A 13,941-nucleotide genomic window follows, 5' to 3' on the forward strand; every position below is an offset into this window, starting at 1 on the left:
CCAGCCCATGGCCCCTTTCTCTTCTTCTCTCTCCTTTGCCTCCTGGCCATGGGCTGGTGGTTGGCTCTGCCATCTGGTTCTGCCACGATGCACAGCCACAGGTCTGAAGCTGTGGGGCTGACTGATCACACACAAAGACATCTCAAACTTTGAGCCAAAAGAAACCTTTCGCTTCTTAAGTGACAGTGTATATCGGTCCCAGTGATGGAAAGCCGACATACACTGTCCTTTGGGGTCTTGGCCTTAACGTACATTCAAAGGTTCAGGTGTCCTTCTTGTCCTATCTTTACTGAAACCATCAACACTCATCCAGAGAGACCACTGAGCATTCACTATAGACCACACGTAGGCACTGAGGATATTTGAAGGGATACAGCACAGCAAGGGACCATCATGACACCGTAAGGAGATAATATCAACAGACTGAAGTGCATACTATATAGAAGCCCAAACCTGAACTAATCAAAATCAAGGAAGTCCAGGTTCAGGCGACATAGGCAGCTCGTAATATTTGAATCCATTTAGTCATAGTTCTCGTTTGGAGAGTGATGGCAATTGAGGACCGTAGCTCGTCATCAAATGGCCTGACTCAAAGAGGTGCCCACATTTGCTATTAAGACAAGTTCTAATGATCTAGAAGACCATTCAGACTAGAAAACCCTGGGAGGGCCAAGGCCACCACCATGAAAAGGGAAAGGAAAGGCTGACCTACCTGCACTCTCCCCTTGGCCAGTGGAGGAGGAGAATCCAGCCTTCTGGAACCAGAAAGCCGCCGAGGCCCTGGACGCCGCCAAGAAGCTGAAGCCCCTTCAGACCTCAGCCAAGAACCTCATCATCTTCCTGGGAGACGGTGAGTGCGCCATGCTGGTCCACCCCGTGGTGCTCAGGGGCCTTGTACCCAGGGCCACTGCTGGGTCCAGACCTGGGGCTCAGGCCTGACGGGGATCTGCTCCTTCAGGGATGGGCGTGCCCACGGTGACAGCCACCAGGATCCTAAAGGGACAGGTGCAAGGCAAGCTGGGGCCCGAGACGCCCCTGGCCATGGACCACTTCCCATATATGGCTCTGTCCAAGGTGAGGCCTCCTGAGCAGGGGGCTGGGGGCTGTGGCAGGGGAAGGACCCAGGAGAGATGGGCCTGTCCTCCCTGTCCTAGGCCTGGGTGAAGGACTAAACGTCTGCCCCAGAGCAGAGCTGAGGGTATCTCTGTCCCCAGACATACAGTGTGGACAGACAGGTGCCAGACAGCGCCAGCACAGCCACGGCCTACCTGTGTGGGGTCAAGGCCAACTACAAGACCATTGGCTTGAGTGCGGCTGCCCGCTTTGACCAGTGCAACACAACACGAGGCAACGAGGTCATCTCTGTGATGTACCGGGCCAAGAAAGCAGGTGGGCTTGGGCCTGGGCTTGGGGTCAGGGCAGGCCTGGAGCTCTGGGTGGCCCACCCTGACCCCTGCCACCTCCAGGGAAGTCCATGGGAGTGGTGACCACCACCAGGGTGCAGCATGCCTCACCAGCTGGCACATATGTACACACGGTGAACCGCAACTGGTACTCAGATGCAGTCGTGCCAGCCTCGGCGCTGCAGGAGGGCTGCCAGGACATCGCCATGCAGCTCGTCTTGTCTCCAACATGGACAATGACGTGAGCACAAAGGGCTCCTATCCAACCAAAAGCATGCGATTATGACAAGAGCACACAAGCACGCTGCTGAGGGTGGCCCTTGAGTGAAACCCTGTGAATGTTCAGATCGCCCACGGTGGTGGACACAGACCACTGAGGCTTTGAAGATCTTCCCAGGATTATGGGCTTAACAAAGAAAATTCTGTTTAAACCATTAGAAACTATTTAAGCAATTTTGAAACAAAACCCACCAGTGTTTTTCCATAATGTGTGTCATTTTGTCTATTCTATGATGTGTAATGGAATGCAAAACTTTCACTAGCAATTTTTTTGTACAGTGTTAGAGAGTGAACCTAAGGTCTTGTGGACGTCAGGCTAGCCCTCCCGAGCCACACTCCACAGGAGTGCAGGACCTTCGACTGTGGAAGCCTTAAGGACTCAGGAAGGACCAGGCTCTTCACGAGTCCACCCTTTTCATACTGGACTCACATCTTCTGACATGCCAGTTTTCCCCTGCAGTTTGGGTACCTCCCACGTTTTATTAAACAGATCCCCTAGGGGAGGATCTGGGGACAGAGATACCCTCAGCTCTGCTCTGGGGCAGACATTTAGTCCTTCACCCATCCCCTGCCAAAGCATTTCCTTGTATTTAGTTAACTCTTGTTCTGCTTGATGTTGGGTTAGCAGATTTTTGAACCAATCAGTTTCCTCATAAGAGTTCTGTAAATTCAGTCAGGTGCAGTGGTGTGGACTTGCAATCCCAGCAATTTAGGAGGCTGAGGCAGGAGGATCGCAAGTTCAAGGCCAGCATCAGCAACTGAGGCCTTAAGTAAATAAGCCTAACCCTGTCTCACAAAAAAGAGGACTGGGTGTAGCTCAGTGATAAAGAAGTACCCTCTGTTCCATCTCCATGACCAATAAATAAGTAGAAAGAAAGAATGAGAGAGAGAGAGAGAGAAAGAGAGGGGAAGGAAGGAAGGAAGGAAGGAAGGGAGGAAGGAAGGAAGGAAGGAAGAAAATAAAGAGCTCTGGGAATTCTCATCCAGTCCCATGGTACAATCTTAAAGTCATCATCAACCTCCATTTGTCAGCATCCTTTCCATGAGTGTCCTTGAAAAAAAACCTTTTAGGCTGATAGCTGCTCTGGAAAGTACCAGAGTGAACGATTAACTGTGGACGAGGAAATTCAGTTATTTCTGTTGCATACGTTTCAAGCTAATGACTGATGGCATTAGGACTGCTAGCTTTATCTTTATCTGTTATCTTTATATTATTTCTGTTGCACACATTTCAAGCTAATGACTGATGGCATTAGGACTGTTATCTCTACTATTTTTCGAGTTGGGGATTGAACCCAGGACTTTGCAGATACTAGGTAGATGCTCTACTACTTAGCCGCCAGGGCTTTTATTTATTTATTTATTTTGAGACACGGTCTGGCTAAGTTTCCTAGGCTGGCCTTGAACTCCTGCCTCCACCTTGTGGTAGCTGGGATTATAGGAGTCCCCCCTCCCCACATGCCTGGCCAGAGAGAACTTGATCTTCGAGTTTGTCAAGTTTTATGAAAGTTTCAAACACTCGGGCAAAGTAAGATTGCTGTGAACAAGTCATTTAACCAAACTATCAAAAGACTCCAAAAGGCAAATAGAGAAAGTTCCACAGTTGGAAAGTGGGCATAGGCACAGATGCCTGGGATCCCAAAGACTTTGGAGGAAGGAAGATCCCAAGTTCAAAGTCAGCCTAAGCAATTTAGGGAGACCCTGTCTCAAAAAAAAAAAAAAAGCACTGGGGATATAGCTCAGTCAGCACCCCTGGATTCCATCCCCAGCACCAAACAAAGGGGAAAAAAGAAAAAAAGAAAGAAAGGAAAAGAAGAAAGAAAGTTACACAGTTGTAGAAAAACCTCAGCTCTTTTATACAAAGGACCCGGTTTTGTCAAATGACTGAAAACCTAATAAAGATCACACAGAGCACAGGAAACAATGTTGGTAAAACACAGAGCCAGGTTCCTAGAATGTAAAAGATGAAATAAACCACTCTCACAATTTCCTATGAAGAGCAGATCAATACTCCTGGCAGGTTATTTTAACACACTGGACCAAATTCTAATTTCCCATCAGTGTACCTCTGATATTAATGCTTACATAGAAAACTTATGATTTATTTCTAATTTTAGTTCCCCAGCTCACACCTGGAATTCCACAAACCCTCCCCAGCCCTCCCTCCTGCCTCAGCCAGTCATCCTGTCATCCTCTCCTTCTCCAGGGACCGGTGGTCACTCTGCTTCAGAACAGAATGACTTTTTTCTCCCTCTCACGCCCCCTCCCTTGCTTTCCTGTGGATATGGGGCCCCACTTTGCTGCCCAGGCTGGCCTTGTGCTCCTGGGCTAGAGTGACCCCCCCTCTTCAGCTCCCTGGGTAGGCTGAGACTACAGGTGTGGCACTGTGGTTCCTGTCTGTGCCTCTTTTTAAAAAAGCCACCAAGATTCAATCACAGAGGCCCCACCCTGATGAGCTTTCCAAATCCTGATCACTTCCCAGGATCCCACCTCTAAACCATCTGCTTCCACCCTCTTGATCTTTCACAGCGGGGATTGAATTTCAGCACAAGAAGAGTTGGGGACACTCAGAACATACTGAAACCAGACTATAGCGTTTTATTCTCCCCTTTTCAATGAGGAATTTTGTTAGGATTGCTTTCCCCCACTCTGACCTCTACAATTCTGAGTTATTTTTGGTGAGGTTCGCTCATGTCCCTGGAAAGTTTTGTGGTTGTTTTTAGTATTTTAGTGCTGGAAATCAAAACCAAGAACTCATGCAAGCTAGGCAAGCATTCTACCATCGAGCCAACCCTCCAGCCCTCTAGAAAGTTCTTACATATTGTTATTATACCTAAAATTAGCTGGAGTCCCACCTTGGATCCAGATGATTTCTTCATCAAAAACAAAACAAACAAAAAACTTACCCCAGCCTTCTTAACTGGCTCCAATCCAGCTAATCTTCAAATCCAGTCTGACCTTGGGCCCAGTTCAGTCTGTCTGACCCAGACACCCGAGACTGCCGGCCTTGTTTCTGTCGTCAATTCTGAACCCAAAGGGAATTTGAATTGTGTGTGTGTGTGTGTGTTTTCCTCAGATAAACTCAAATAACCCAAAATACAAGTCCTCAAAGCCCCAAAGACTATCAGCACAGTGGTGCCACCAATCCACACTTGGTCCCTCTGCTTGGGAGCAAAGCTGCTCTGCATCCCTGACTGTGCCTGTCTGCTAGAAGGAGAAACCACAGACAGGTTCAATTTGGCAGAATTGGGGCTGGGGATGTGGCTCAAGTGGTAGTGTGCTCGCCTAGCATGAGTGAGGCACTGGGTTTGATCCTCAGCACCGCATAAAAACAAAATAAAGATATTGTGTCCACCTAAAACTAAAAAATAAATATTTAATAAAAAAAAAATTGGCAGAATATACTAGAGTAACAAGCAATGCTCAAATTGGGCAGCTCTCAGAGCTGGGAGAACTCAGCCCAGCGAGGCCCAGCAATGGGGCCAGGCAGCATTTCGATAGAAAACAGAAGTGAGGCACAGACACAGCTTCACTGATCACAGTGCAGTCTGCAAGGTGGCTCTTTTGAATCAGAGGGTCACCTGCAAGTGACAGCCCTGGCTGCTGCAATCAGCCAGTGCTGTTTGTTACAAAGGTGTCCTTGGAGGTGGGTTTTGGGTTAAAGGTATTAAGCCAGGCTACAGGTTTCTACCTGCAGACATGTCTCCGGCCCCACTAGGGGAATAGCACCAGGTGAGCTGTTGTGCCCCACAGAGGGTAGTTCGTCTGTTCCGAAGTGTGTGTAGGTGAGACTTGTCCATCACATGCTTTCTTTTGGGACTTGCACCCTTTGCCTAGCTATGGGGTTGTGACCTTCAGTTGAAGGCATACCCTGTTTTATTGTGCCTCAGATTATCGGCTTTGCAGTAACTCAGTTCCCCTGAAGACTGGTGGCGGCCCCGTGATGATCAAGCCCATCAGTGACATTTTTCACAAGCATGTGCCCACTTCCTGTCTCTAAGACATCAGCAATTCTCACAGTATTTCAGATATTTCCTTTTTTTTTTTTTCCCCCCCTTGGTGCCAGGGATTGAACCAGGGGTACTTCACCACTGAGCCATATCCCCAGCCTTTTTAAAATATTTTATTGAGAGACAGGGACAGGGTCTCTCTGAGTTGCTGAGGCTGGCTTTAAACTCATGATCCTCCTGCCTTATCCTGCGGAGCCACTGGGACTACAGGTGTGTGCCACTACTCCTAGCCATTTCCCTTTTTATATCTTTGATGGTGATCTGTCCTCAGTGGTCACTGGTGTTGCTGAGGATTCCAGGGTGCCTTGAACTGCATCTGTAGAGACTCTGCTTGCCACCAACCACTGCTCTGGATCTCTCTTCCTCTCCTTGGCCCCCTCATTCCTTGACACACCACAATATTGAAATTAACTATAGAAAGGCCTCTCAGTGTTCAAGTTAAAAGAAAGATCACACATCTCTCACTTTAAATCAAAATCTAGGAATGGTGAAGCTTACCAGGAAGCACGTGTTGAAAGAGCTCGGCTGGCGGAAGCTGGGTCTCCAGCAACTGCAGGCCAGCTGCGAATGAGAAGGAAAGGTGGTTGGGGGTTTTGTTTGTTTTGATGATTGTGCTGCTCTTGCAGTGCCAGAGACAGACCTGGGGGTTACCACATGATGGCAAAAGGAAAAAGTGAAAGGACAGGGCTGGGGCTGGGGCTCAGCGGCAGAGCACTCACCTCGCATGTGTGAGGCCCTGGGCTCAATCCTTAGCACCACATAAAAATAAATAAAATAAAGGCATGGTGTCCAGCTACAACTAAAAAATAAAAATAAAAAGGACAACTCTCATGAACACACAAGTGATAAGGCATCAGGGAAAAACATGCCTGTCATGGAGGAAGTTTTAATGGTCTGGGCGTGGTGGAACTTGCCTGCGATCCCAGCGGCTCCAGAGGCTGGCAGGAGCACATGTTGAAAGAGCAGGGCTGAGTTGCTCAGCCTCATAAGTGTGAGGCCCTAAGCAAGTTAGCAAGGCTGTGTCTCAAAATACAAAATAAAAAGGGCTCGGGATGTGCTCTGTGATAAAGCGCCCTTGAGTTCAATTCTCAGCGCAGCCTGAAGATGTGACGGAAGGGTTGCAATTCAACCATCAGACATTTTTGGTGGCACTGAGGGACTGGATCCTGCAGTGCTCTACCTCTCAGCCATTTCTGGCCTTTTTTTCCCCCCCTTCCTTCCTGCCTTCTTTTCTTTTCTTTTTGAGATAGGATGCTCAGGCCACTTTCAAACTTGTGATCCTCCTGCCTCAGCCACCTGAGTTGCTGGGGTTACAGGTGTTTGCCACTATGCCCAGCAAAACCGGAGCCTCTTACATGCTAGTCAAGTGCCCTACTACTGAGCTACATTGCCCACAGGAGTTGCTACCTACAGATGAGCAAACAGAGTGTCTTCTGAGATGGAATCTGCTGATGGAGAAGCTATGAACATTGTTAAAATAATAACAAAGGATTTAGAACGTCATATAAATTTAGTTGATGAAGCAGTACCAGGATATGAGCAGATGGGTCATCTTTTTTAAAGAAGCTATGCTGTGTGTGAAATCTATCAAACAGCATCACATGCCACCAAGAAATCTTCCAGGAAAGAAAGCATCAACTGGTGCAGCAAACTTCATTGTCCTATTTCAAGAAATTGTGCTAGGCATGAGGGCCATGCCTGTAATCCCAGCAAATCTGTCTCAAATAAAAAATAAAAATAAAAGAGATATATCTCAGTAGTAGAGCTTCCCTAATTTAAATCCTTGCTACCACTATCATGGAAAAAAAGGAAAGACAAAAGAAATTGACACCAAGCTGATCAATCAGCAGATGTCAACATTCAAGCAAGACCTCTACCAGTAGAGATTACCACTTGATGAAGTCAGCAATGATTGATATAGATATATATATATATATATATATATATATATATATATATATATATAATGAATGTCTTATACAAAATGCTTTGCATACTCGACAGACTTACTAATTCTGAATATAATAATTTATATGCAGTGGGGAAAAAAGACTTTTTTTTGCCATATTCTTCTAATACTGTGGTCTAGAACCTAACCTATAGTATCTCCAAGGTATACCTGTATTTTTTCCCCTTTAACAAAAGCCCATATCTATCATATTGTATGTCCTCTCCAGTTGATGAACACACTGGGCTGTTTCCAGTTTGGAGCTGTTTAAACTCCACCACTTTGACCAGATCAGTACATGTAGCTTTGGCCACAAAGGCCACAGTGTCTCCAGCATTTTTACCCAGCAGAGCGCGGCCACACTGGGGGGTGGCACACCCTGACCCTCCCGGTTGCTGCTCCAGTCTCTGGGGTGTGGAACTCCTGCTCCTGCTCTCCTCCAGGGCCTCCCACCGGAGGCCGCTCAGTCCCTGCCAGCGAGGGGGCTGTAATAGGCCCCGCCTGGTCTCTCTGCTTGGGCTGGACACCTCTCCAGGTGTCTGCTGGCCTTCGGATTCAACCTTCCTGAAGATGCTGGAGGGGACTGAGCGACCCAGGCAGAGCTGATCAGGGGTTGCCAACAAAGGAACAGCAGAGCTTGGAAGAGCGACCAAGGACGGTGGAGAGAGGCGGCTTTGCCAAGGCCTCGGCGCGAACAGCCAACCTGGACGCCAGCACCAGCGGGTGCAAGGATTTCCACTGGTTGCATGCTGCGGTGGCCGCGGGGTCACGCCATCCCAGAGGACGCGCTACCTTGAACCAGGGGCGGCTGGGGCGCCTGCTGTCGCCGCCCTCTGGAGGCCAAGGCGGCGCGGCGCAGCCCAGGGTGCACGCCTTCCTAGGCTGGTGCCTGGACTGGCCCGAGAAGGAGCAGGGCGGACAGCGCCGCGCTCCTCTGGAGGCCGGTGGTTCCCGGGGCTGAGCGGCGAGGAGCTCAATTCCCTGCCCTGAGGAAGGCGGGACAGTGGAGGGACGAGGGACCTGGGGCTGGGGCAACAGGCCTGCTAGGGCTGGGGCTGGGGCTGGCCAGGAAGCTCCAGGGGCCCAGCTCCCAGGGGCCCCCAATCCCCGTGGGCTCGGACCAGTTTCTGTGGGTGCAGGGAGGAGCTTTGTGCCCCTGGGGCTTGTGACAGCCCTCTCTTCGTGCCTTTGGGTGCTACTGCACTCTCTCTGGGATATCCGGCACGTGGATTTCTGACTTCGGACCTCCGGTCCTCAGAGCAGGAGTGCAGTCCTGGGTTCTGGAGCTGGAGCTCCCCCTGCCTGTGGAGCTGGGCAGGCTGTGGCTTGCTGAGCTGCAGTCCTCATTGGGGATGCAGGGGCTGGCTGACAGGGTGGCTTCTCTGAGGGACCCTGTGGCCGCAGTTCTGCTGGCCTAGGGCCAGCTCAGGGCCAGCTTCTTGGCCTCTGCCCACCTTGGGGAGGCGCAGGGGCTGACTAAGGCTAGCCCTGAGGCAGACAGAGAGCCCTGAGTGTCCCCTGTCCCACCCCATAGCAAGTCAGGAAAGGGTTCTGGCTGTGACCCCTCAGGGTCAGGGCTGGTCAGTAGCAGGACTGTGTCCTGCTGTGCGAGTGGGGCTCAGGACACTTGAGGCTGCTTACCAGGACTGACCTGACAGCCCTTCTCTGAGGGCAGTTTGGGACCTGGTCCAGGCTGTGTGGGGGCCCTAGCGCGACAGGTGGTTCCCTGGGGTGGCCCCCATGCCTGTGCGTCTGGACAGCCCCCTGTTCCACCTTCCCCCTGGATTCTGCACAACTATCTGGTGTGGCATGTGGTCATGGTCCTAATTGAGCACCTGTCCCCACCTGCATGAGCTGGCTCAAGAGATGGTGGGCAGTGACAAGTTCCAGGAGCCGGCCTATGGGCCTGGACCAGGCCAACTGCCACTTTGGCAAGGCACTTGGTGCCCTCTTTGTACATGAGCACTTCTCAGCTGCCAGTAATGCCAAAGTCAGGCTGCCTTGGGTTCATGATGGGCACCCAGGTGGTACATGGGATGCCTTCCATGTCTCCCTGTAGCTGGGGACCCAGGCTGAGCTTAGGCCTCAGTGCTGGTTCCCTAGACTGATTTGCACTACACTCCTCCCTGAAGTCACTCAGGTGCTGTCCCCACCAGTGATCTCTTTGCCCACCCTTTTCACCCATGATCAGATTATTGAGCCTTGGGCACAGACTGTGTCTCTGCTTGGACTGTTTCCCTGTGTGTAGAGGGAGCAGGGTGAGGGGTGTGGTGCTCCAAGACCTTGCTCTGCATCTCAACCACCCTTCCACCTGCAGGCTGGGCCCCACTCATGACCTATCTTTCTGAAAATAGCTGGCACTGTGTTGTATAACCGTTTATTGCTTTGTCCCTCCCAGGGGAATGGAGGCCCCAGGAGGGCAGAAAAATCTTAGTTCAGAGATCTATACTCAGCTTCCAGATGTCCAGGTAAAGGGTCCAAGGGCCACTCTGGTGGCCTGTCCCACTCCTCCAGCCTAGAGTTGGCTCTGCGGAGGGGTGAGCATGTAGCTGCTGGTTACACAGGACTGCCCCTGTATGCAGTGACAGGGCAAGCCCCATCTGCAGTTTGCTTGGGTATGGAGGTGGCTCAGCGAGATGCAGGGTCTCCTGGTTCCAGGACATGCCTGAGTCTTTGGCATCCCACTGCTGGAGTCTGAGGCCAACAAAGGCAACCGTGGGTCTGGTGGAGTCCTGGTCTGAGGGTGCCTGGTGCCTAACTCGGTCCTTCTCAAAGTATAGGCACAGGAGGGACTGGGTGGCTGAGCTTGCTGTTTTCCTAGGAGTTGAGGTTGGAGTTCAAGAGCAACCCAGGGATTGCAGTGGATGTCATTGTCTCAGCCTTGGGGGTACCATAGTGTCCTGACCATGGAGGGTCTGGGGCTGGGATGGGCAGTGCTGCCTGGTCTGAGTCTGCCTTATCCCTCTATCTCTTGGTAAGAGCCAAAGGTGGGGGCATCAGGATAGGCAGCCCAGTTTTGGACTGGCAGTGGGGGTGCGGTTGGTGGGAGATGCCAGCTGCAGGGTTCCTGGGTGGGTCTCAGAGGGCCTGGGTGTCAGGGCGCAATCCTCAGCAACAGCAGCAACCAAAAGGGCAGCAACACTATGGTGGCGACAGGGCGGTGACCCACAGCACTGCTCTGGCCTGCTGGGGGCGCCAGGTCGCAGGCCTCATAGGGCTCCAGGCAGGCGGCGAAGGCCATGACGTGCGCGATGTAGTTCTGCTCCTGCACCCCATGCACCAGGTGCGCCTGCGGGCCGCGCGCCAACACCGCCACGTCCTCGCCTCCGTGCGTCTCATCTGACAGGGGCACAGCCGCCTGCTGCTTGTAGGTGTGGGCGCCTGGCGGAAGAGGAGTTCAGGGCGGGAGAGTCCCCCTCCACCCCTGTCCCCAAGAAGACGACCTTTCAATGGCCGCACTCACCGCTCTCAACCTCCGTGACGTCGGGTCGGTTGCCAGAGTTCAGCACGTAGCCGGGGCCATTGCCATACAGGATGGACGTGTAAGACTTGCCGTCCTGGGCCTTGAGCGGGGCCAGCCCTGCGGGGACAGGTGGCACCTGAGCTCACCGCCCTCCCCCGGGGACCCCAGTGTGTCGCACAGGCGCCTTTCGCCTGGTCACCAGCTTACTCCTCCCAAGAACCCTGCGAGGCAGGCGCCCTCAGTGCGCCCGGTTGACAGATGAGATGCGACCCCCGCCTCAACAGCCCCTGTCGCGGTCCCGCCTACCGAAGATGGAGCTGCCCCGCAGCGTGTAGCCGCCAAAGGAGAAGACGTGGGAGTGGTCGGCGGTGACGAGGGTCAGCGTGTCCTGGTCGCTGGTGAGCTGGCCGGCCTTGTCGATGGCGGAGTCGAACATGACCGCCTCGGTCAGAGCCAGGAAAGCGTTTCCCGCGTGGTGCCCGTGGTCGATGCGGCCCCCTGCGGGAGCCAGTGGGAGGGGCGTGAAGCTCCGCCCCGCCCCGCACTGCCCCGCCCTCCCTCCCTGCTGCCCACGTGCCTCGCCCACCTTCCACGAAGAGGTAGAAGCCGCGGGGGTTCCTGCTCAGCAGGACCAGGGCCACCTCTGTCATCTCCACCAGGGAGGGGTCCTGCGCTGGCTCCCGGTTGATTTCATATTTTAAGTGTCCAGGTTCGAAGAGGCCTGGGGGACAAGGGACCCAGTGATGAGGCGCTGGCTGGGGAGGGGAGGGGAGGGTGATGGCCACAGGCACACAAGCTCCAGGGGGCCACCTGAGGGGTGCCAGGATAGGAAGTGTGGGTCATTACCCATGAGGTGGGTCACTGCTGGGTCCTGGGACGCCTCAATGAGCTGCTCGCGGTTCCACACATACCGAGCCCCCTGGAGGGACAGAGCCCACACTCAGCCCACATCCCTAGACCTGCGGCCCTGCCCTGGTCCCGTCCCTGTGAGCCCCATCACCTGGTGCTTTGCCAGCCATTCCTGCACCAGGTCGCGTCCATCCAGCCTGGTTCCATTCTGGGTGGTGTCACTTGGGTACTCGGGGTCTGGGGTGCCCTTGGGAAACATGAACTTTCTGCCCCCGCCGAGGATCACCTGTAGTCAGAGACCCAGGACAGGTGGCCTTGGGGTCTGAGGGGCCTCCAGCCCCCTGGTCACAGACAGCCCCCTGCTGCCCATCAGGTTGTGGGAAGGACTGTTCTGGGTACTCCATTTAACCCCAAGAGGCCAAGGCAGGCCACAGGGTTCAGATGGTTGGAGGCCTGGGACTCCAGCCAGTTTTCAGGCCTGCCCTTTGGTCACACCACTCCCCTTTCCCCTTTGTGCTCACGTCAATGTCCATGTTGGAGACGAGCTGCGTGGCGATGTCCTGGCAGCCCTCCTGCAGCGCCGAGGCTGGCATGTCTGCATCTGAGTACCAGTTGCGGTTCACCGTGTGTGCATATGTGCCAGCTGGCGAGGCATGCTGCACTGTGGTGGTGGTCACCACTCCCACGGACTTCCCTGGAGGCGGCAGAGGTCAGGGTGGGCCACACAAGCCTTCTGGCCTACCCTGGTTCTCACTGGCAGCCCCATACCTACCTGCTTGCTTGGCCCGGTACATCACAGACAGGACCTCGTTGCCTCGTGTTGTGTTGCACTGGTCAAAGCGGGCAGCTGCACTCAAACCAATGGTCTTGTAGTTGGCCTTGACCCCACACAGGAAGGCTGTGGCGGTGCCAGCGCTGTCTGGCACCTGTCTGTCCACGTTGTATGTCTGGGGACAGAGACACTCTCCTCTGTGTAACCTTACTCCTTGGCCTAGGCCTGGGGTGGTCCTCACTGCCCTGGACCCCAAACTAGGCCCCATCTCTCCTGGGTCCTTCCCCTGCCACAGCCCCCAGCCCCCTGCTCAGAGGCCTCACCTTGGACAGAGCCATATATGGGAAGTGGTCCATGGCCAGGGGCGTCTCGGGCCCCAGCTTGCGGTGCCTCTGTCCCTTTAAGATCCGTGTGGCTGTCACTGTGGGCACTCCCATCCCTGAAGGAACAGATCCCAGTCAGGCCTGAGTCCCAGGGCTGGTCTGGACCCAGCAGTGGCCCTGGGTTCAAGGCCCCTGAGCACCACGGGTGGACCAGCATGGTGCACTCACCGTCTCCCAGGAAGATGATGAGGTTCTTGGCTGAGGTCTGAATGGGCTTCAGCTTCTTGGCGGCATCCAGGGCCTTGGCGGCTTTCTGGTTCCAGAAGGCTGGATTCTCCTCCTCCACTAGCCAGGGGGAGAGTGCAGGTAGGTCAGCCTGGGGGCTGGCCTGTGGGGCAGGGAGAGGGGCTGGGGGAACCTCCTACCTGGGATGACACCTTGGGCCAGCTGTATCCTCAGGCTCAGCAGCAGCAGCAGAAGCACCGGGGCTCCCTGCATGTTTGCGGGTTGGTAGTTGGTGGCAGGCTGGGACGCCTAGGTACCAGCTACAGAGCAGGCTGTCTGTGTAGAAGTCGGAAGACCATTTGCCCTTTTAAAGCCTTCTTGTCTCTCTCCCACCCTAATCTCTTGCCCCTGTGCTGTGAAGGCAAACCTGGATGGTGTCAGGGTGTGGCTGAGCTAGCCTGGGGCAGGAGCTGACAGGCAGCTCTCATTTTGGGCCCCAGGTGTCTCTTCCATGTAGGGTGGGAGTGGAGGCCGCTTCCCTCTGGGCAAGGAGCTTGGCTTTTGGCCTGGACTACCACCCCTCTGCCCATGCTGCCCTGTGGGACTCAGCACCCCTTTGTCCCTGAGACCCAGCTGGGCCAGGCCTGTTCTGGGTGCAGATCACCTGGG

The 13,941-nt window shown here is 53.7% G+C and overlaps 1 protein-coding gene across 1 annotated transcript; it reads right to left on the reverse strand.

The window, feature by feature from the left end:
- Nucleotides 1–10,734: 10,734 nt before the first annotated feature.
- Nucleotides 10,735–13,545, reverse strand: LOC143407258 (intestinal-type alkaline phosphatase-like). Its single transcript, XM_076866416.2, has 11 exons — nt 13,473–13,545; nt 13,276–13,392; nt 13,048–13,163; nt 12,725–12,899; nt 12,474–12,646; nt 12,104–12,238; nt 11,950–12,022; nt 11,690–11,824; nt 11,410–11,601; nt 11,104–11,220; nt 10,735–11,021 (listed from the first exon to the last, which is right to left on the reverse strand). Exons 1-11 carry the CDS (start codon nt 13,543–13,545, stop codon nt 10,735–10,737), a joined length of 1,593 nt encoding a protein of 530 aa, XP_076722531.2.
- Between the last annotated feature and the right edge of the window lie 396 nt (nt 13,546–13,941).

The sequence above is a fragment of the Callospermophilus lateralis genome, chromosome 9 (genome assembly GCF_048772815.1).
Source record: "Callospermophilus lateralis isolate mCalLat2 chromosome 9, mCalLat2.hap1, whole genome shotgun sequence".
Taxonomy (NCBI): domain Eukaryota; kingdom Metazoa; phylum Chordata; class Mammalia; order Rodentia; family Sciuridae; genus Callospermophilus; species Callospermophilus lateralis.